We start from the raw sequence: 23162 nt of genomic DNA, 5'->3' as shown, positions 1-23162 counted from the left end.
GAGAGCATACACCACTGCACCTAATTCCAAATCATGCACAGGATAATTCTTCTCATATTCTTTAAGCTGTCTAGATGCATAAGGAATGACCCTACCGTGTTGCATCAACACGTACCCAAGACCTTTCAAAGAGGCATCACTATATATCACGAAATCGTCCTCCCCTGATGGAATAGCTAGAACTGGCGCTGAGACCAACTGTTGTTTTAATTCTTGAAAACTCTGCTCACAGTCATTGGTCTAATCAAACTTCACATTTTTCCTTGTAAGTCGTGTTAATAGACCTAATAGTCTGGAGAAGCCATCTACGAAACTCCTCTAATAGCCTTCTAATCCCAGAAAACTCCTGACCTCATGAATGCTGTTTGGCCTTTCCTAATTCACCACAGTCTTTATTTTACTCGGATCAACTGATATTCCTGCTTTAGAGATCACATAGCTGAGAAAAGTAACCTGCCTTAGCCAGAACTCACATTTCTTTAATTTTGCATACAATTTCCTTTCTTTCAATATTTGCAACATCAGCCTCAAATGATGCTCTTGCTCCTCAAAACTCCTCGAATAGACCAGTATATCATCAATAAACACAACCACAAACTGGTCCAAATACTGATGGAACACCTAATTCATCAAATCCATAAATACTGTTGGTGCATTAGTCAACCCAAATGACATCACTAAGAATTCGTAATGCCCATACCTGGTACGAAACGCGGTCTTTGAAATATCCTCTGTTCTAACTTTCACCTAATGGTAACTCGTTTGCAGGTCAATTTTGGAGTAAACTTGGGTCCCCTGAAGCTAATCAAATAAGTCATCAATCCTAGGGAGAGGATATTTATTCTTGACTGTCAGTTTGTTTATCTCCCTATAATTGATGCACAATCTCATGGTTCCATCTTTCTTTTCCATGAATAGAACTAGCGTTCCCCAGGGTGACACACTAGCCCTGATAAAACCCTTGTCTAAAAATTCCTATAGCTGATCTTTCAATTCTTTCAACTCGACTAGAGTCATACAGTACTATGCTTTAGATGTAACGACCCGGATTTTAAATGAAATTTAAATAATAAAGAAAGAGGAATGGGAAAAAGAAACAGAAGGAAGCTGCCAAGCTTCGTCGATGAATACAGGGTTTTGTCGACGAAGGCTTAAGAGAATTCGTCGACGAACACAGGCCTTCGTCGATGAGAAAATACCGAGAAGGGTTCTGAGGCAATCTGAATTTCGTCAACGAATATAGGGCCTCGTCGACGAAATTTGTGAAGGACTCATCGACGAAGAACGGGCTCGCCGACGAAATCCCCTGTTTTATATATATGAAAATCCGAGAATTATTTCATTTTTTAAGAAATCTCTCTCTCTCTCTCTTCTCTCTCTCCCCTTCGGCTCACTCTCTCTCTCTCTCTCTCTCTCTTCGTTTTTGGGCTATTTTTACACCGGATCAACGATCCGAAGTCACCACGACGCTCCTGGCGGAGTTCTCTCCAAATTTGTTGGAGCGGATCGTGGGAGAAAGCTAGTTGGAAATCATCCCAGAGTTGAGGTAAGGCTTTTTAAGGCATATTTGGTCTTGCGCTAGTAATAAGAAATGTTGTGCACATGAAAATACTGAAGTTTAATACTGGGAGTTTTCAGTTTCAGAGTATTGGTTAGGGAACCCCTCAGGCGTTAAACTTGAATGCTTTTGGGTGAAAACTTTCTACTCAATATTTGGGTTTTTGAAAGTTGAAGAAAATGTTGTACGCTTAGAAATACTGAACTTTAATTCTGGGATTTTTCATTTTCAGGGTATTGAGTTAGGAACCCTGCGGGTGCAGGATAGTTTTATTAGGGGCTTTCTAGGAATCAGGTAAGGGGATAAACTAAGCTAGTACTGTTTTGGAAAATGCTTATATATATATATATATATATATATATATATAGTTTTCATTTGATTTATGAAAAATGTATATGTTTATATATGTATGTTTTATATTTGTAAAATACTGTGAAAAATGATTGTATGTTGAATATGTGGAAAATTTACTGTGTGGCATGAGTAAAAATGTTGTGAAATGCTGTTTTCTGGGAATATGGATGATAGGGACTTTTTTTATGATGGAAAAACCGGTGTACGGGCCAAGATGTTTATATATATATATATATATATATATATATATATATATATATGGATATGTTTGCCGGCATATGAGTTGCGCTATGTGATTTACCAGCGTACGGGCCGTGTTATGTGATTTGCCGGCGTACGGGCCGTGCTATGTGCTTTGCCAGTGTACGAGTTGTGCTATGTGATTTGCCGGCGTACGGGCCATGCTATGTGATTTGCCAACATATGGGCTGTGCTATGTGATTTGCCGACGTATGGGCCATGCTATGTTAAAATGTGTAATACCGGCATACGGACCGATAATTTTCATGATACACGTATATATGTGAAATGATATGATTGATGTGAAAATAAATGATATGAGATATTTATGTATCACAGTTTTAGTATATGTATATGATATCAGAACCTAGTTGGCTTGGTTTAGGCTAGCACTTGCACGGTACCGTTGCTATGTGTCCATGGTCCTCGTGATCATGACATTTGTGTTAACGCCGCTGTACAGAGTGGTGTGAGATTGGATGGTTGATGCGGTTATGTTCAAGAAGTGTGCTGTTATCGCCCCTGGTGTACAGACCAGTCTGGGTAGACCCATCGGACCTACAGACTAGACTATTGACTTGACAGTGGTCGGCCAACCATTGTCAGGTCCTACCTTCGGGTCACACAACCCAGTCATGTGGGGGTAATACATGACAACAGTCAGCTAACCCACTAGGATGGTTTTTATGTTATTATTGTTATCATGATATGAGATGAGAAATGTTTATGAAAATATAGTATGTTCTGCCATGTTTTGATATACATATGTTTTCCCAGATTTGATAAACAGTATTGAATATGTTATGTATAGTATATGTAGAACACGATATACTCATGTTGCCATACACTAGTATCAATTTATTTCCCTTACTGAGAGGTGTCTCACCCCTAGATTTCATTAACTTTTCAAGAGCCTAAAATAGGAGAGCGGGAAAGGCCCCGCTGATATAGAGCAGTTATTTGCCCTTGTTGGAAGGGTGAGTCTTGGTAGGGACAGTTAGATTTTTGTGAGAATTGTCCCTAGATTTATTTTTGGGATGTATATACTGAGAGATAGTGTTTGTAGTACTCTGGTATGTGTTATGCACATTATGATGAGATGTACATGATTTTATACTTTCTACTTGCGTAGGCTTCTACTATATGTTTTGTTATATCCCTGGTACCCATGGGTCCAGGTGGATGATGACCTGTTGAGCTGGATTGTGGGATATGTAGTATTGATTTTATGACTTGATGTTATATAAATATATATATATATATATATATGTGAAAAATGAGCAGGTCGTGACATTAGATACTGACGTAGATCCCGGAAACAGGTCTATAGTGAACTCAATCTCATAATCAGGTAGCAAATCAGGTAATTTTACTAAAAATACATCTGGAAACTCTCTCACTACTAGTATATCAGCTTGTCTTAATTCTTCTTTCGGCAAATCTTTTATGTATGCGACATACCCCTAGCAACCGCCATGTAGCAATCTCCTCACCTGAATTATCAACACCAACTGTGGTGAGGCACGTATGCGTGATCTTACGAATCTGTACTCTTACAAATCTGTACTCTTACTCGCTCGAGGGTCTGAAAATTTCTTCCTTCTGATGACAATCAATACTGGCGTGATAAGTTGCTAGCCAATCCATGTCTAATATCACATCAAACCCCTTGTATATATAGGATAACGAGATCCGCGAGTAGTACTCTCTCTTGAACACTTATTGGGAAATTCTAAAACACTTTCCTGCATCTTATTATAGATCCTATAGTTGTACCCACAAATAATTCTACGTCTAACGGCTGTGTCTCTACTCTAGTCATTTTTATATATGTCGCCGATATGAAAGAGTGAGTGATACCTGTATCAAATAAAACAACAATTTTATATGGTAAAACAATAATGATACCTATGACCATGTCTCCAGCCGTCTCAGCGTCTCTCGGCGTCAATGCAAAGACCTCGTCGACACAGTATTCCTCTGCTGACCTCCGCAAGGTGCCTGATATCCACCTCGAAACAGTTTGGGAGTCGGTGCATAATTCGACAGCATTCGACACAATCGAGTCATATGGTCGGGCCTCCAGCAATGATAATAGACATTCTCCCCCAGTCGGCACTCATCAGGATGTCTCTTTTTGCATCTAAGACAAATGGTAGGAAGTTGTCCACCCTGAAATCCACCGTGCTCTACCATCTGTCTCTGGCCTCTGCCAGATCTATCTCCTCTCCAAGGGCCTCGACTAGGACCCGGCTAAAAACTCAAGGGCGTAATCCTCTTCCTCTGACTCTGTGTATCGGTCTCTCTAGGTAGACTCTTCTCCATTATAGTGACCCTGTCAACCAACTCTGCAAAATCCTGGATCCTCAGTACCACCACCTGCCTGTAAATATCTTGCCTTAGGTTCCTCTCGAACATTCTGGTCTTCTTTACTTCATCGAGGACAATATATGGGTAGAAATGTGAGAGCTCGATAAATCTCGCCGCATACTGCTAAACAGTCAATGATCCCTAGGACAGGCTCAGAAACTCCTATACTTGAGCCTCTCTAATTGAGGCAGGGTAATATCTATCGAAGAACACGTCCCTGAATCGAGCCTAATTATCGGCACTGGTATAGCCCTCTGCTCCTCCAATAGTCTTGTGACTAAACACCATCTCTCGGCCTCCCCCACCAGCCTATACGTAGCATATAAAACTCTCTACTCGTTGGTGCAATGAAGTACTGTCAGAATCTTCTCTACCTCTTGTACCCAATTCTCTACAACTGCAAGGTCAGTCGCTCTAGAAAATGCTGGCGGATTTATCTTCATAAATTTCTCTATGGTACATCCCTGAGTTGAAAATGGACCTCCCTGCTCTCTAGAACTCCGAGCAATCTCAGTCATAACTTACTGAACCACACTACGTAGCACAACATTTGAATCTCCACCTCCAGCGCTGGAAGAACCCGCTCCATCATCACCACTGGCATAAGCGCTACTGCCTTCTAGGTCCATCTTGCAAACATATAGAACACCGTTTCAGAATCCTATTTCCCTACAAACCAAACTTATTCAACTAAAACTCCAAATTCTTTATTAACCATCCCTCCTGATCCTAACCCCAAATCACATCCCATAACCTAAATACATAACTCGTCGATAGTTTACTATGACTTTCCTGAAGTCGTCACCCCAGGAAAAATATAGAAACCACCACGAAAATCCTATATCTAGATCACAAAATAAAACCTCAATTTTTTTTCCTATATTCTAGTATTGTTTCGACGAAGTCTACTGCCTTCTTCTAAATTCTGTTTCCAATTCCCTCCCTCTCTATTATTTAAATACCATTATTCTTCGGGTCATTACACCCAGCTTGATCTAGACTGCCAGGGGGGCACACTACTCTACTCTGATGCTCAATCGACAATCCATCTCTCACACTCTATCTGAGACGTGTGGTAGCACTACCTAAACTGATAGCTACAGAACCGTACTTTGAATCTAAATTAAATCATCCAGGTTCTGCTATCATACAATATATTTCGTAATACTTTATATAACTGTTTCATAACTATGTGCAACATCTGTTCTGATAATATTTTTTGAATAACTGTTATAACGTATTTGGCTACGACATCTGCGCCGGCTGATCTATCATGGCATGTAACACCCCGAACCCTTAAACCCGGGTCTAGTGCGTTATACTTGATAATCCTTAAATCATGATATACATTCGCGACAAAAAACATAAACATAATCTCCATATAAAATTATGCAGTACTACCACAATACCGTAATACTAGAGTTTACTATCTCTATCTAAATTCTATATAATTCATCTGACACTTGCATTTCCACAAATACATATATATCCAAAATTATTTCAGTATTTTTACAATCATTCATCCCTCAACATCCTTGGACATAAAACGACATAAAACATGAAACATATATATATATATATGTATATATATATATATATATATGTATATATATATATATATGTATATATATATATACACATCCAAAACATCATCAACATATACCTTGTTTCCTTTATATTCCTCAAAAAGACTAAATACCCTCGAGCTCCCTAAGCCTGACCTCGAGGATGTCTTGAAAAAAAAATAATCATATTCGGGTGAGACACATCTCAGTAAAGGAAGAAACATATATATTAAAATAGTATGTGACCAACATGAGGCAAAAAGACATCATTTTAATTACATTTGCAAATCATCACGTAACATTGAAATCATTTTCTAAACCTAAACAATCCCTTGCAAATATTTAACCCACGAGATTACTAAAGGATAGGGGTGATTACCCGCCTATACAAGTAGCACCACTCTGCTCTGATATTTAGGTAACCCGAAGGTCACTACTGAAGCATACCAGAGCACTCACCTTACTCAACAAGCCCTCAAGTGTTAGATTGATCTCGTACTCACACCGTTCAACAATAGCTTATCGGCAAAGACTCTAAGGATATGGAAATCTACCCGCCCATACAAGTAGGTTCCCTCTACCCTAGTGCGTTATGCAGCTACTGCCACATCTGAAGCTACTAGTACACTCGCCTTTCTCAGCAAGCTCTCAGGCGAAGAGTTTGCCTCGCCCAACCATAACATGTTCTACATACATATATATTTCTAATATCACTATACATTATTCATTTCTGTCATTATTCAATCATACACATCTGTTTATGTTCATAGCTTAAGCATTGCATTACATTTCACTTTACGTAATTCTTTATCGTTATATCATTCATATTGTCATTTCATTATCACTGCATAGCATTTTCATTTCTTTCCTTCGTACTATAGCTGATCTTTAGCTATCATCAGTTAGTCTACAATTCCTTTAACTGTCATCAGTTAGTCTACACAGAAGTGTGCTAGATCTGCTAACATGGCTGTCTTTCAGCTGTCTTACATTTACATGATTGCATTTAACATACACAAGCAACATAATCCATATCATATTTTATTCATAATGCTTTACTTACTTAGTCTACATCTTATACTTTTAACATATATTTGCACAAAATCTCATGCCACACAATTTGATAGTAAAGTTCATACGTATTCTTGTAAAATAGGTCAACCTACATTTAACATTTATATGTTAAAAATACATTTTATTTCTTAGATAATTCCTTAGAAAATACCTTTCACTTTCATTCATTTGCTTTCACAAGCTCAGAAAAGATAGTTTTACATGGTTGACATTTTATACCCATATGAAAATATATAAACATAAATAACACATAATCCATTTTAATTCATGAAAACCTGATTTAATGCATAAATTTCTCTCTTACCTGACTTTTGAGCTACGCTGATAGGATCCCCGAACTGATACCCACAACGTTCATTTGGACTCTGAATCCAAAAATCCTATTTAATTAAATAAATTCTAACTAACTCAAATCTTAAGAAAAACACTTATTTACTACTTCCTAAACTCCAAATAACATTATTCATTAAGAAAATCCCAAAAATAACTTACTTACCATAATTTTGGGATGTTTTCCAAATCCCTTAATCCAATGATCAGCTCCTACAGCCTTACAAAGAATGATCCTATGAACCCCGTGGTGGTTTCAAATCGCCAAACTGGGTCAAATTCGGCCCGAAATCGAAGAGAGAAGGTTGGGAGACCGTTTTAGAGAGAGAGAGAGGAGAGAGTTCGCAAGTTCACGTTGAAAAATGAAGAACAACCTATTTATAGACAGGGCTTCGTCGACGAGACACGTGGATTTGTCGACGAGGCACTGTAGAGACTTCATCGACGAGAAGATACCTCGTCGCTAAAATTCAGAGTTCCAAAAATACTCTCTCGGGATTCCTTTGTCGACGAGGAACTGGTGTTCGTTGACGATTTTAGAAAGGAACTCGTCAACGAAGACAGGACATTCGTCGACGAGGCCTGCTTTTCTTTTAGAAATCTCTTCCTTTTCTCCTTATTATCCATTGATCCATATCATTTATTATATTTCCTAATTATTTAATTTCTGAGTCATTACATGGCATCTGCTCCTATTGAACTATTACAGCATCTGCGTAGGCGGAACTCGGCATCTGTGCCGGCAAAATATCATAATATACTAGAAATATAATTTCTATTTTGTTTTATAATTTTTCTAGACACTGTCATCAAACCATGCTTGTTCTATAAAATTATAAATATTTTAACATATCATCATATACAATAAAATTATACTCATGCCACACATAAGTGAATACTACACTATAACATATTATCTAACTTAGAAAAAAAAAAACATATTTTACTATCAAACTAATACTAAAACTATTTTAAAGGTTTCCTTAGTTCCACATTAGTATTCCCAAAAACTATACTAAACCATACATGAAATCCTGAATCAAATACTGTATATTCCATAATTAACTTTATGAAAATATCTAACTTAATTAATTCCTTTACCTGTTTCCTGAGAAGCCTGTTGAAAAAACCCTAAATCATGCCTATGACGTTTAGAACTCTAAATTCTGAAATTACATTTATCCCTAGGTCAATCAACTCAACCCCAGAATATTTCCTATTTAGCACTTCCTAAGCCCTATATACTCCAAATATGCACATAAACCCTAAAATACCTTACTAATCCTAATTTTGAAGTGATGCCCAAAGACTCCAAATTAACAATCCGCTCCATTTAAGTTGTATAAAATTTCCTCGAGATCATCGTGGTAACCTCCGATCGTCGAAACGGAGTAAAACTGAGCTGGATATGAAGAAAGAAGGTGGGCTGGCCGAACCTAGAGAGAGAGAGAAGAGAGAAGAATTGTTTTCGTTGAAAAATCTTATTTCTAACATATATATAAACTATTGACTTCGTGACTTCGTCGACGAAGATAATGAGTTCATCGACAAACCCTTAATGGCTTGAATTTCCTGCTCTCGGTATCTTCTCGTCGACGAGACATGTACTTCGTCGACAAGACCCAGAAAGACATTCGTCGACGAATCCCTACTGATGTCCCTTTTTAAATTTTTTTTCCCTTCTTTCCCTTTCCCTTTCCCTTTCCCTTTTCCTTTTTCCCTCTTTTCCTTTTCCTTTTCCTTTTTCCTTTATCATTTTCATTTATTATATTTTTGAGTCTCTACAGCACTCCTTTGTTCGGATCATTATTCATGATGCACCAAACATCAATATGACATATTTGCCTTTGGTCTTAAAACGTTCATGACAAATTATATCACTCCCAATAAAATTAGGAAAATTATGGGTTTTTTTGCCAATACATTAACATTGAACTTCTATCATACAAGAGAAAAGATTCTGAAAATTTAGGTAAACGACAAAATAAAATAAAATCAGCCACATCCCACCCGTAGTGACACAGAAAACAAATCCAACCTATCTTCAATTTGTTCAGCCCAAAAATCAACCATGTAATCCCGATATGTAAGAAACCATTCCTGACCTGCAAAATTTAAAGTTGCTTGTTCTTTTTCTGCAAATAAGAGTAATTTCTTTGGAAGTTCAAAACTGCCCAAATCAGATGCCAAAAACCAATTTCTGGCCAAAGCGCAGAAGGAGAATGCAGAAGGCAGTATGCACTCTGCCACAAAAGAAAGTTGCTCAAGCGCGTCTCACCAGAAGTACGAATCAAGATGTCAGGATCAGGCACAACTGCCATGTACATATTCTTCTCAATATCAGCTAAATTTACAAAGTGCTCTTCACCATCCTTTTCACAGCTGGCTTTGCTCACATTTAATACTCTTTCATCCCATTTTTCTTCACAAGATTCTTGAACAGCATGAACAATCTCATTAGTGGAAGTGTATGCAACACAAATTGAGAGCACTGCTTTGGAATTAGTAGCAGTGGCAAGCATAGCCTTCTCAGCTGCTAACCTAACAGAGTCACTCAACAGCTTTAGATTCCCTATGAAGCAAACCCTAACACCATAGCGATTAACCATGCTGTCTTCTTTCATTAACCCTTCGATCTTTTCCAGCATCAAATCCATCAAAGATTGAACTTCATCTGGACTTCGTTTAAAATTATCAATGCTGAAGGCATAAATTGTTACATATTTCACACCAAGTTCGTAACAGTACTTAAGCATGGACATGAGGGCCAAGAATCCAACCCGATGCCTAGTCCCTTCGGTCAATTTCATTTTTTTAGCATATCTTCGGTTCCCATCCATGATGAAGCTGATATGATTGGGAACAGGACCAACAGAAAGCACACAAAACATGCATTTTCTGAGGAAACTGCATAAAGTTTCAGACACCTTGCTTCCTTTACCATCATTTTCTTTACCCATATCAAAACCCAGCACAAATGCTGTATCTGCATAACAAAGATGATGAATTCATCATAAAAACACCTCAAAGTCAAACAAAGAACACCCATACAAGAAAAACAGCAGGAACTATAGAAGCCATGCCCCATTGCTGGAAGTTGTTTTATCTAGACAAGCACTAAAATATAAGGCAAAAAAAAAAAAAATAACACTTGCACGCGCGCACACACAAAAACAAAAACAAAACAAATTCCCAAGCGATTATCAATCAAAAAAAAGCCCCGTTTAAGAAAAAACGACAGAAAGTCAGAATCTATAAAAGCTATACCAGGTTACTGGATAAAAAAAAAAAAAAATCTATCAGATGTTCAGAACTTTTGTCAAGCAGTTAACAAGCACAGCATAAATTTGCAAACTCATGGCATTACTTGCAGAAAAAAAGAGAGCATGTAAGACTATGATGTCATGTCAACCAGAGAAACAGAATGCGTCGTGGAGCAAAAAACTAAGATTTAAGTCAGAATATTATACCTGACTATAAATGGCTTGAGATCAGATGCATCACTGGGCACAATAAATCGATACAGCCAAAAATATGGCCAAGAAGAGAAGAAAAAAAAAAAAAAAAGGGCCGCAAGGCAAATATTTTTAGAGAATAGCACTTTCAGATTGAGCAAATTTCATGGAAAATTTGACAATCTCGCAGTCTGGCGCCAAATAGATCCGGAAGGAGAACGAACGACAATGTTAGTAGAAGGAGAACCTTGATATCTTCCTGTTCTGCAGAGGGGCGGCCACTGTGAGAGCCACATTGGCTTCGTCTACGGCTATTAGGGTTTCTCCGTGGATAGCGAGAGCGACCAAAGGAAGTAAAAAATGGCTTCAGATCGTTGGAACTTGGAAATTCGGGAAAGGGGGTTTGTCCTTTTGATAGCAATTTGGGTCGGAAGAATCGGAATTAACGGAAAAGTGAAAACCCCACACACCGCAAACGGTCAGTTGCGGTTCTATTCTTTTTCTAATGCGTGCAAGACGACGTCGTTTTGTCTCCTTCCCCATTCTCACTTTATTCCCTGACTTGTACAAAAATTATGCCCTAAATAATATGTAGAAGATAAGAAAAATATTTATTCTTAAATTTTTTGCATCGTCGACATCACCTTGCTTTATATCAATTGAATAAGAAAATGAGAAATGAAAATATGCAATTGTTTTTTTGGATATTAGAAGTGTTTTTATATAATAATTTTTGTTGATGAAGTTAAATTAAATATAAATAATATTAAAAATTAAATGAAATGAACTACTTAATTTTAAAAAAGTTTTTAGATTGTTTAAAATTTTGGATTTGTGCTTTTTATGATTTGTCAATTTTTAATTTAGTAGGGAGATAAGGTAATAGATAAATAGAATAAAATGATTATTTTTGGGTTTTTTTCAATATCTATAAAAATGATTTTAGTTGATGTAGTAAAATTAAATAAACATATAAAAATAAATAGAATAAAATGAAATAAAAATTTAAAGACTCAAAAAAATAAATTTTTTTAATAAATAGATCTCTAGATTAATAAATCAAAATTATAACAGTTTAAACCTTTTTTTTCTTCTTAGGATATTTTTACAGAAGACAAAACTTTGCTTTCTAAATTGATTCAAAAAATTTACTTGATAAAAAAGAAAATAATAAATATATTTACATAAAGAAAATAAAATCAAATTAGCATTACTAAGTGTATTTTGTAGAAATTGGGCATAAGTAGGATTGTTCAAAAATATTTGAAAATCCAACAAATCCAAAAAATCAAATCAAACTGAAGCGAAAATTCAATTAACCAATTTTTATATTTGATTTTGATTCAATTTTTTTACATTTTTTTTTTTTTTTTTTATCATCTATTCAGTTTTCAAGTTGTGTTGATATTGAATCCACGATTACTCGAATCAAAATGATATTATATATTTATTCATTTTATTTGTGTATTGTATTATTATAAATATTTAACTATATTAATATTAGTATATAATGGCTTAAAATTAAATAAAAAAAATTAAACAAAACCAACCTTACTCTGAATCTTGTTAGGGCTCGATTACTCTCTTCTGCAAACCACAGTTCTCATTCTCCCAAATCAGGCCTCGAAGCTACTAAAATAAAAATGATCCTCCTCTCCCTTCTCGCCAACCATTGCACCTTCTCGCCAAATAAAGCCTCCAAGCTACTACCGATAAAAAATCAATTACAGTTTATCCACTTGTCCTCTCCTCGCCAATCAACATTCTTGCATTCAGCCCCTTTGAGCCATTAAGGCATCAATCACACTGCCACCTTGCCAGATATGGTCTCCGTCTCCACCTTACAAGTAAAGACTAAAAGCAAAACACTGATTTTATAATTGTTAAGGCTGTATAAATTCACAAGAAGCATGTTAAATCAAATTTTCAAGGTAGCAATACTCGATTCGGATCGGATATCTAAACAAAACCATAAGTGAATCGTGATGTAAATTTCGTTCAGGCCCACTTTAACCCTTCAAGGGCGCCACTTATGGTCTCTTTACCCCTTTTAAAGGGTCTATGAATCCCCCCGCCCCCCCCTCTTTTTTAAATAATGTTTCTTGGGCATTTTCTTTGCATTTTTGTATAATTTTCATTTTTAGTAGGTTAGCTTTATTTCCAATTGAATAAAATCTTCAAAACTCCCTTATTTGTTTCTCTTTAATTTGTAAGAAATTAAAAAATTAAAAAAAAAATGTTCTTTTTTTAGTATCAAAATAAAAAAAGATCTCTTCTTCCCCTTTACTTTCCTTTTTTCCCTATCTCGTGGTGATTTCTCAACCTTTTTAGGGTCTTTCCATATGTAGTCTCCCTTGAAGCCTTACTGTAGGAAGTCGAACTAAGAAAAAAAAAGGAAAAGGAAATAAATAAAATATAAGAAAAGAAAAGGGAAAGGAAAAGAGGAAAAAAGGTTTAGCACAGGACCAAACCGTCAACGGTTTCCTACGAGCTAAGGGCTTATAAGTTAAGATCTTATATTTATTTTTTATTCTAACTCTCTCTCTGATCTCCTAGGGTTTTCACTCTCTCTCACCCATTCCCTAAACCGAGTCTCTCACACTCTCTCTAGTCAGGATCTCTCCACACGTACTCTTCGATCCTCTCTCTCTCTCTCTCTCTCTCTCTCTCTCTCTCCTCCCAGTTTGTCGGTCCTCATTCTCGACCAATTGAGATGCTAGGGTTTTGTTCTCCAAAGCTGTAGGCAGATTTTTAGGAACAGATAAGGGGATTATATTATTTCATATATTTTTGAAATATGAACCGATTAAACTGAAGTATATGTATACAGGAGTGCTATGTATGATTTTTGAATGAATCGGACGTATGAAAATGAGGGTTTTGGTATTTTATATATATATATATATATATATATATATTTGGGGAAAACTAAAGTGAGTATGGTAATCATCTCCTTTAATTTTCCTATAAATCATATATTTTGAGTTAAATTAAACCCTAGGGATGATTATACCTTTATTTTCAACAAAATGTATTTTCCCCAGGCAGTTTATTATATTATGATATATCACTTAAATTGTGTGGTATGAGAATGTTTATTATTATTGCACAATTAAACCTGATGGTTTTGATGGTATTATACAATGAAAGATATGATTAATACTGATCTCAAGAAATGTTAAGAATATTGTAGATTTATGAAATGACAGTTTTGTTGTCTCGCCTCGAACCCGTAGATGGGTCCCGGGTGTGAATATAGTAACCTAACCTGTCTCTGTATCAAATAAAACATACATGATACAACACCAAGAGAGGGTCTGACCTCGTGGGATATACGGATGCCCTATACACATACACGTACACATCCATACTTATCAAATACACAGCGAAATACGGTCTTTCTATACATGTACAGTACCATACTAGAGTATATACAAAACTAGGATATACATTCCTATAATTACAAAGCATACCCTGGGTGTCTACAAAAACCATCACGACAACCCGGTCACAAAACTTGTACCTAAATAGGCACTAACAGCAACTAATGACACCCTCGCTTCCAACTGCTAGGATGCTAGTTACGGCTACCTGAAGGACCTAAAAACATTTGTACGTACATTCGGGGTGAGACACCTCTCAACAAGGAAGAAAGCAGGTTATATCAGTGTGTGACATACTAGTGTTATTTTACGTAAAACATAACACCATACAATACGATACAGTTCAAAAATATTTTCATACAGAGCTAGTATTTTCACAAATCCATTCCAGTACATACGATACACAAACATACGGTCAGTGTCTTCACACTAATACACAACTACCCTATGAAACCTGAAGCTTCACAGCGATTACATTGCTAATACGATGTAGCTCTCACTAATACGCACCTACTCCATGAAACCCGAAGTTTCACAGCGATTACATTGCCAATACAATGTAGCTCACACCCCTCGGTGACCAGTCGGGATACAAGTGATATTTCATAGCCTCGAATATAGAGCCGGACACTCTCGCCCACGATTTTGATACCGGTACATGGCACAGCGTACGATAATTAGCCACCACATAGCTATTTCGACATACGGTAATTAGTCGCCCCTAGCCGATTTCACAAAACCTAGAATCATTTTGAAACTCATGTTTCTATACTCATTAGTGTACGGTAATTAGCTCCCACAAAGCTGTTTTACAAAATACCTGGAACAATTACAAACAACCATACATTCCACACTTATTTGGTTTACGGCAAATCATATCGTTTTTCAATTCAAGTATACATTTTTATACAAATATGGATAACATTCATCTCAATAATACAGTTTAAACAAAACAAACGGTTTTTCAAACAAAAATGATACCTGAAATCCCCAATTTTTCTTAAAACTGTAACCCAAAATCTTGTATTTTTACTTGATAGATTTCCCTAAATAAGTTACCAAAACATACATACGATCGTAACCTACAAATTACCTATCCTGATTTAAAAAATAACTGATATAAACTGAATCCCCTTACCTTAACCTAAATTCCAACTACGAACCTAAATTCCAACTACGAACTGTACGGTCCTCAAAACTATGAACCAAGACTCCAAAACCTACAAACCATAGTACAATACATGCTTACAACTCATACTACTACACATATTTTGAATCAGAAAGGAAAACCGAGTCTTACCTTGATTTTGGATCAAAACCCGAAACTGCTCAAAACGAGATTCCGATCTGCTAGAAATGTAGAGAATACTTCCCTGATCCTCGCAGTAATGTTGGATTTATGAATCAAGTGACGAACAGCGAAGAAATATATATATATATATATATATATAGAGAGAGAGAGAGAGAGAGAGAGAGAGATCTACAAGTTCTAGAGAGAGAGGGAGAGGATATTTGAGATTACTTAGCTCCAAAGTAACCCATTTGGATATTTCTAGCTGATTACGCTCCAAGATGCGTAATTGGGCATCTTAACTCGATCTTTACGACTTTTATTTTTAATTATATGTCCAATTATATCTAATATTTTTACAAAGTTCGAATTTATCATTCTTGAGTTTTATTGCACAATTTATGAATTTTTGGCAATTTTTTATCGCAGAAAAATTCTCGAAAACCAAAATCGGCACATGTTCGTAATTTGGGTATAACTTTTCCGTCTAAACTCCGATTGAAACTATTCAAATTTATTGAGAAATAGGAAAGGATTATCTAAAACTTCCATGTTTTGAGTTTCATGAGAAATGGGCTCTAGAAAGGTCGAACTTGGCTATGAACGCAGAGAATAAAAATAAAGAAAAATCAAAAGAGAATATGTATATATATATATATATATATATATATATATATATGTAGTTTGGAAAGATGCAATTGGAAAAGTAAAAGACAGTGGCTTTGAAATAATATATATATATATATATATATATATATATATATATAAATGAAATTGGAAAAGTAAAAAAAATTGGTGACTTGGAAACACACAATTTTGAAAAGTCCAAATTTGTGGGTGTGTGAGTTGTGAAGCAAAGAAGTCAAAAAGGACAGCTGGGCATGCATGTGGATTAATACATGAGAGAGGTTCGCTGGGAGTATCCTTTTGGAGAGGAACATAGGGGCTTTGAACACACATAGAGGAGGGGAGCAAGGGGGAGCAAGGTTTTCTCCTTTAAAGCCTTCTTCTCCAGCTTTCCAGCATTTTTCCAGCAGCTCCACCAGCACCCGAGGCACTCCCCTGCTCCAGCATTTTTCCAATAGCTCCACCAGTAGCCGAGGCACTCCCCTACTCCAGCTGCAATTTCCAGAGCCACCTTCTCCTTCATTCAAGCCACTTGCAGATATCAGCTTCTCAATCGGCCACTGCTGCCAGCAACTCTCATCTGCTTGCCCTTCTCTCTCTCCCTCTCTCATTCTCTCTCTAATTTTATTATTATTTACTTGTATTTTGTTATGTTAATGTCATTTTAAATTGAACTTATTGTATTATTTTAGTTTAATGTCAATTTAAAATATCTTGTTGGAACTTGTTGTTTATTGATTTACTTTTTTTTCATATTGATTATCTTGTTGGGTTATATCTATTTTTAATTTCATTTTATTTGAGACTCTTAATTATTATTGAGTTTTAGTAGGTTGTTTTCCATTTAAGTAGTTAAGATATTGAGTTTATTTTTGTTTGAATTTATTGTTGGGTTGAATTTAATTTCTGTTCACATTATTGATGGAACTATTGTCTCCATGTGAAGTTGATGTTGGGATAATTAGTGTGTTTGTTCGGGTTAAGATAATTAGTGATGTTGGGACAATTTTTGTTCACATTTTTTTGTTTGAGATAATTAGTTTGTTTGATTGTTTTAGTGTAGTTCTGCGCTTTAAAGTTACTTTAATGATTGTTTAAGTTTAGTAATGTGCTTGAGTTATTTCTATTAAGAGTTTTGTCGTTTTCATTTAAAGTTAGTGTCAAGACTGAATGATTGGTTTGTCATTAGTGTGTTGAAATTAAATATTTGTTTAAGTTAATTGAGGTCTTAGCTTTGATTTATTATTTGAATGTGTATTTAGTGAGTTGTCGGTTGATTTTGTGCGCACTAGGTTCATAGTTTAGATGTTGTTTGTTTCAATTCTGTCATAAATATTTCAAAACCCCAAAGATTTCAAATTTGAACCATGTTTAGTAAAATTTGTTTTCTTATTTTCTTTGCCTATTTTGCGCTAGTTTAGAGCTAATTTGCATTCCTTGTGGAGACGATCTGGTCTATTTGGGCTAATTATTACATGACGTATCTCCTATACTTGGGATAGCCCTAGTGCTACTCATTTCTAGAAGTGAGTCACTAGCCCTTTGACTCAGGTGGATTCGTCGACGAGCCCGCCATTACCTTCGTCAACAAGACAGTGGCCTCGTCGACAAGCTGGATATTTCCAATTTTTCTGAACCTCTCGGCATTCCCTCATTGACGAGCCTCTGAATTTCATCGACAAGGAGCCACTAGCCTTCGTCGACGAATGATGGCCTCATCGATGAAGTCTGCACAATTACCTTTTTACCCCTCTCTTAATCAATTTAATCCATTTATCACGAATTAGGTTCTTACATTTGTACTGAGATATGAAATGACAGTTTTATACTAAGATATGAAATGACGATTTTATACCAAGTTATGATATGATAGGTTTTATATAGATTTATGAACATGACGGTTTATGCCGATTTATAAAAATGAGATCATGTTATTGCCTTTGTTATGTAGATTATACATATGGTTAATGAACCTTAAGGGACTAGCTCTTATGGAAGCTTGGTACCATAGCTAGTGAAAGTGTTAGTGTAGCCACACTGTAGTGAAAGTGTAGGCCATAGGGATAGTCGATTTGGCTGCGAAGAGTTGTTGTACCCCTTCGAGTCTGGACCAAGCGGGGTAGGAAAATCAGACTTACAGATGAATATGTTTGACTTAGCCTGGTGGTAGGCTAGCCATGGCTAAGTCTAGTCTTCAGACCACACAACCCGATCATGGGGGTTATTCATGATATTATATAATGACCCAATAAGGAAGGTTCTCTTTTCATATATGTAATTTATGAAAAATAGGTTATATTGAGCCAAAAGTATGTTATCCAGGAAAATATATCTACTTTCAATTATAAAGGTGTGAATACAGGTTTAAAAATGCTATTTCACGTACAGTTAAATAAAAAAAATGTATTATGTCATACTAAATCTCATGTTAGCCACACACTGATGATAATCTAATATGTCTTACTGAGAAGTGTTTCACCCCAATATCCAATTTATTTTTCAGGACCTACAGGGAATCAAGCCTAGTATGCTATCGGGCTCGGTTTAGATTTTTTAGTTATTGTAAGTGTAAGTGAGTCACTTGTTTATCATGTTTTGGTTTATTTTGGCATGTAATATATAACATGGAGACACATATGGGTAATTGGGATGGTTAAAACTCTGGTGATGTGTTTGAGGTTTATATATCTTTCACTGTATGATTATATTGAGTTTGTGGACAGGGACACTTGGGGACCTCTGCTTGGGTTCAGGTCGTTATAATTGTGGTATCAGAGATATATGTATGGGAAATAGCACTCTGGGCCCCACCAGGTTAGGGGCACGAAAGTTGTGGTATCAGAGCCGAAGTTGATAGGTCTTATAGAATTTGACTGATGATCTTACCAAAGTATAGGTTTGAGTTAGGATGAGGATAGGAACGGGTAGATGAGGATACTGGTAGGTTATTATGAGATTTGTCTTGTAGTTTGGAGGCAAAAATCCCTTGACGATCTTCTGTGTTTTTCTTGGAACAACGGTTTCAAAATAGCCATAGTAAATCCATCGAAGGTTTTTGTTTCTGAGTAGAGGGACTAGAACTTGAAAAATTAGAATTAGAACATTAAGTTGGTTGGACATGTCATAATTTCTATTGTGATTTGAGGCCTGTTCCTTCAAATTACTGGATGTATACAATAAAGGGATTAGTGAGGCTTTATAGGGCCAAACCGTTGATGTTTTTCTATGGCATCCACAAACCGTCGATGGTTTCATAAAATCGGGCTCTCGATATCTCAGGAAATCCATTGATGGTTTCAGAGGTCTCAGTAAAACCGTCGACGGTTTTGTGTTTGAATAGTAGGATTGAACCTTAAATTAAGAACTTGGACTTAAAGTGGTTTTTAGTTAAATAATTGTACCAGTCATGTTAAGATATTAGAATTATAAATTCATTTCTATCCTATCTTCAGGATGGATCCCAAGGATAACAATGTGAACGCTGGAGGAAGTAGCAATGAGGGGACTTCCAACAAAGACAAAATTGATTTTACATTAGTACTTTATGGTTTAGCCCAGTATGTTATGGATGAGATCATATGAATTTCTAGGGGGCAAAATGGTCCCACCACGTTGCAGGAGGAGCCGACCCAATCATTGCGAAAAATTGGGTTCAGGAGATTGAAGAGATACTAGTAGTACTACATTGCAACGATGAGAACAAGGTCCTTTACGCCACATTTAAAATGATGAGAGAGGCCAAGTGTTGGTGGATAGCTGCGAAGCTACTGGAGAAACAAAGACTAGCACCTACAGCTCTAACATTGAACCATTTTAAAGAGATTTTCTTTGATCGTTACTTCCTCACCTCCACTAGAGATGCTAAGGCAGAGGAGCTTTTGAACTTGACCTAGGGACACTTGTTCAGCAATATGCAGTCAAGTTCGTTGAGCTGTCTCGCTTCACCCTATATATGGTTCAAGATGAGTCAAAGAAGGCACGGAGGTTCGAGAAGGGCCTGAGATAGGGGATCTACCAGCAGGTAGTAACATTTTAGGTGTAGGATTTCTCAGAGTTTATGGATAAAGCCACTATAGTGGAGACAAGTTTGCATAGAAGTGCAGAGATTCTGAATAAGAGAAAAAGGCCTATGCCTCATGGTTTTCACGCAGCAGCGAGTCAAGGTTCTTGGAGAAGGCATGGTAACAGTGGAGGTCAAAGATAGGAGATGGGAAACCATGCATATCAGGGTAACCCACCGTACCCCATTTGTCCTAAATGTAATAAAAGGCATCTGAAGGAATACTGGAGTGGATCAGGTACCTATTTTCAATGTAGTAGACCCAGCTATGTTGCACGATACTGCAGTGGGTTGTTGAACAATGCACCCCCACCTAATTAATACCGAGGAGGGAGTTAGGCACCCCTAGGCAATTACCAGACGAACACCGCCTAGGCGTGGGTTTATTCTCTTACCCCATGAGACAAGGAAAATGCGGAAGACGCGGTGAGAGGTAATATCTTATTATTTTCAAATAAAGATGTTGTGTTTTTTGATTCAGGAGCAACATACTCTTTTATATCTCTAGGGTATATCAAATTGTGTGGGGTAGAAACTCAGTTATTAAACATCGATTTATCTTTAGTCACACTAATAGGAAGAATAATGGTATGTTGGAAAGTGATTAGAGATTATCTAGTGGGTATTCATGGAAGAATGTAACCTGCTAGCTTAATTGTGTTTGACATGCATAGATTCTATGTCATTTTGGGAATGGATTGGATAGCCTCCAATTATGCTAGTTTAGACTATCACAGGAAAGAGGTAGTGTTTAGACCTCCTGGGGAGTAGGAGTATAAGTTTGTCAGGGCGTGTGTGCACTCCTCACCATGGATTTTGTCAGCTATTCAGGAAAAGAAGCTACTCCTGGAGGGATGTTAGGGGTACTTAGCATGTGTGAAAGAAGCACCAATAAAAGAACTAGAGCTGAAGGATATCCAGTAGTAAGGGAGTTCTCAAATGTTTTTCTAAAGGACTTACCTGGGTTGCCTCTCGATCATGAAATGGAGTTTGCTATTGACTTACTTCGAGGTAAGGCACCAATCTCTAAGCCTCCGTACATAATGGCTCCAACTGAATTGAAGGAATTGAAGGAGCAGTTATAGGAATTATTGGACAAAAGATTTATTAGACCTAGTGTGTCACCCTGGGGAGCACTAGTGTTGTTCGTGAAAAGTAAAGACAGGTTGATGAGAATGTGTATCGACTACCAGGAAATAAATAAAGTAACGATCAAGAATAAGTACCCGCTACCCTATATTGATTATCTATTTGACCAACTTCAGGGAACACAAGTCTTCTCTAAGATCGATCTTCGATCCGAGTATCATCACGTGAAAGTCAAATCAAAGGATGTACCAAATACTGCTTTCTGAACCAAGTATGACCACTATGAGTTCTTGGTTATGCCATTCAAACTGATAAATGCTCCTGCTGCATTTACGGACCTGATGAACAGGGTCTTCCCTAAGTGTCTGGATCAGTTTGTGGTGGTATTCATAGATGAAATTTTGGTTTATTCAAGGAGTCCCAAGGAGCAAGAGATTCATTTGAGGCTGGTACTTCAAGTGCTTAGAGAAGGGAAACTTTATACTAAATTCAAGAAATGCGAATTATGGTTAGAACAAGTTGCATTTCTAGGATATATAATATCCAGGGGTGGTATTTCAGGGGATCTGAGTAAGATAGAGGCGATAGTGGATTAGACGAGACTGAAAAATGTTCACGAGGTCAAGAGTTTCTTGGGTCTGCCAGGATATTATTGTCGGTTAGTGGAAGGGTTTTCTAAAATATCAAGTCCTCTAACATGGTTGATAAGAAAGAATGTGAAGTGAGTGGACTGACGATTGTGAGGAGTGTTTCCAAGAATTGACACAATGACTTGTCACTACTTCAGTTCTGACTATTCCATCAAGAGATGGTGGTTTTGTGATTTATAGTGATGCGTCTCAGAAAGGGCTCACGTCTGTTTTAATGCAACAGGGGAAGGTCATCGCATATGCTTCTCGTCAACTCAATGAATATGATAAGAACTATCCTACGCATGATATGGAATTGGCGGCAGTAGTGTATGCATTGAAAATCTATAGGCACTACCTATATGGTGAAAGATGCGAGATCTTTGTCGCGGTGTCCCGGGAGCCCATGTGCACCGAGCGGCGAAGTAAAAATCAATTTAATATTTTCATGGAAAAACATGGATATCGGAGTCGCCACTAACCTTTAGTGCGGTTAGAACACATGATTACTACCCCGTTAGGGGTAGAATCGGTCTACATTGCCAGAGTTGGGGCCAGGAGTTCGGTTACGCAAGGGGAAGGTACGAGCACCCCCTACGCGCCCGTTCTTACGAACGGTACCTAATTAATTTGAAATTATCCCTAAGTTAATCTAATAATTCTTTAAATTACTCCTTTTTATGAATTTATAAATACATGTAAAAAAATAAATAAATAAATAAAATAATAAATAAATAAAGATTATATATACATATATATATTCCCTCAGAGCTTAGGGTACGTGATACCCGAGGGCTCATACCCTTGCAATCAAATCGTAGGGATAAAAATAAAAAATACTTTATAAAATACGCTCCCAAATTTTAGAAATTTTATGGGTTTTCCTAAGTATGAAAATACTAGTTTGGGAGGTTTATAATAATTTAAACATAATAAATAAATAAATAAATAAATGAAATAATAATAAACTAGAGTATTAGGATACCATAATATGTACTAATCAACGTATATAATAGAAGCTAAAATATCTAACATACCAATAATAATAGAATATAAACATATAATATAGACTAAGATAATGAGCATACCATAATATTAAAATACTACATGTGTGTTATAAACAAAAATACTTAAACA

At 36.5% G+C, this 23162-nt stretch overlaps 1 protein-coding gene across 1 annotated transcript; it reads right to left on the bottom strand.

Moving 5' to 3' along the window:
• Positions 1-9383: 9383 nt before the first annotated feature.
• On the bottom strand, positions 9384-11421 carry LOC131156238 (dehydrodolichyl diphosphate synthase CPT3). Its single transcript, XM_058109761.1, has 2 exons — positions 10962-11421; positions 9384-10477 (listed from the first exon to the last, which is right to left on the bottom strand). The coding sequence occupies exon 2, from the start codon at positions 10449-10451 to the stop codon at positions 9606-9608; it is 846 nt and encodes a 281-aa protein (XP_057965744.1). The 5' UTR covers positions 10452-10477; positions 10962-11421; the 3' UTR covers positions 9384-9605.
• Between the last annotated feature and the right edge of the window lie 11741 nt (positions 11422-23162).

This window comes from Malania oleifera, chromosome 5 (genome assembly GCF_029873635.1).
Source record: "Malania oleifera isolate guangnan ecotype guangnan chromosome 5, ASM2987363v1, whole genome shotgun sequence".
Taxonomy (NCBI): domain Eukaryota; kingdom Viridiplantae; phylum Streptophyta; class Magnoliopsida; order Santalales; family Ximeniaceae; genus Malania; species Malania oleifera.
The sequence above is the reverse complement of the archived record's forward strand: the minus strand, read 5'-3'. Positions and strand labels throughout refer to the sequence as shown.

Excerpts from the sequence above, each read along its gene's own strand:
- LOC131156238 (XM_058109761.1), bottom strand. The coding sequence starts at position 10,451 with ATGGGTAAAGAAAATGATGGTAAAGGAAGCAAGGTGTCTGAAACTTTA.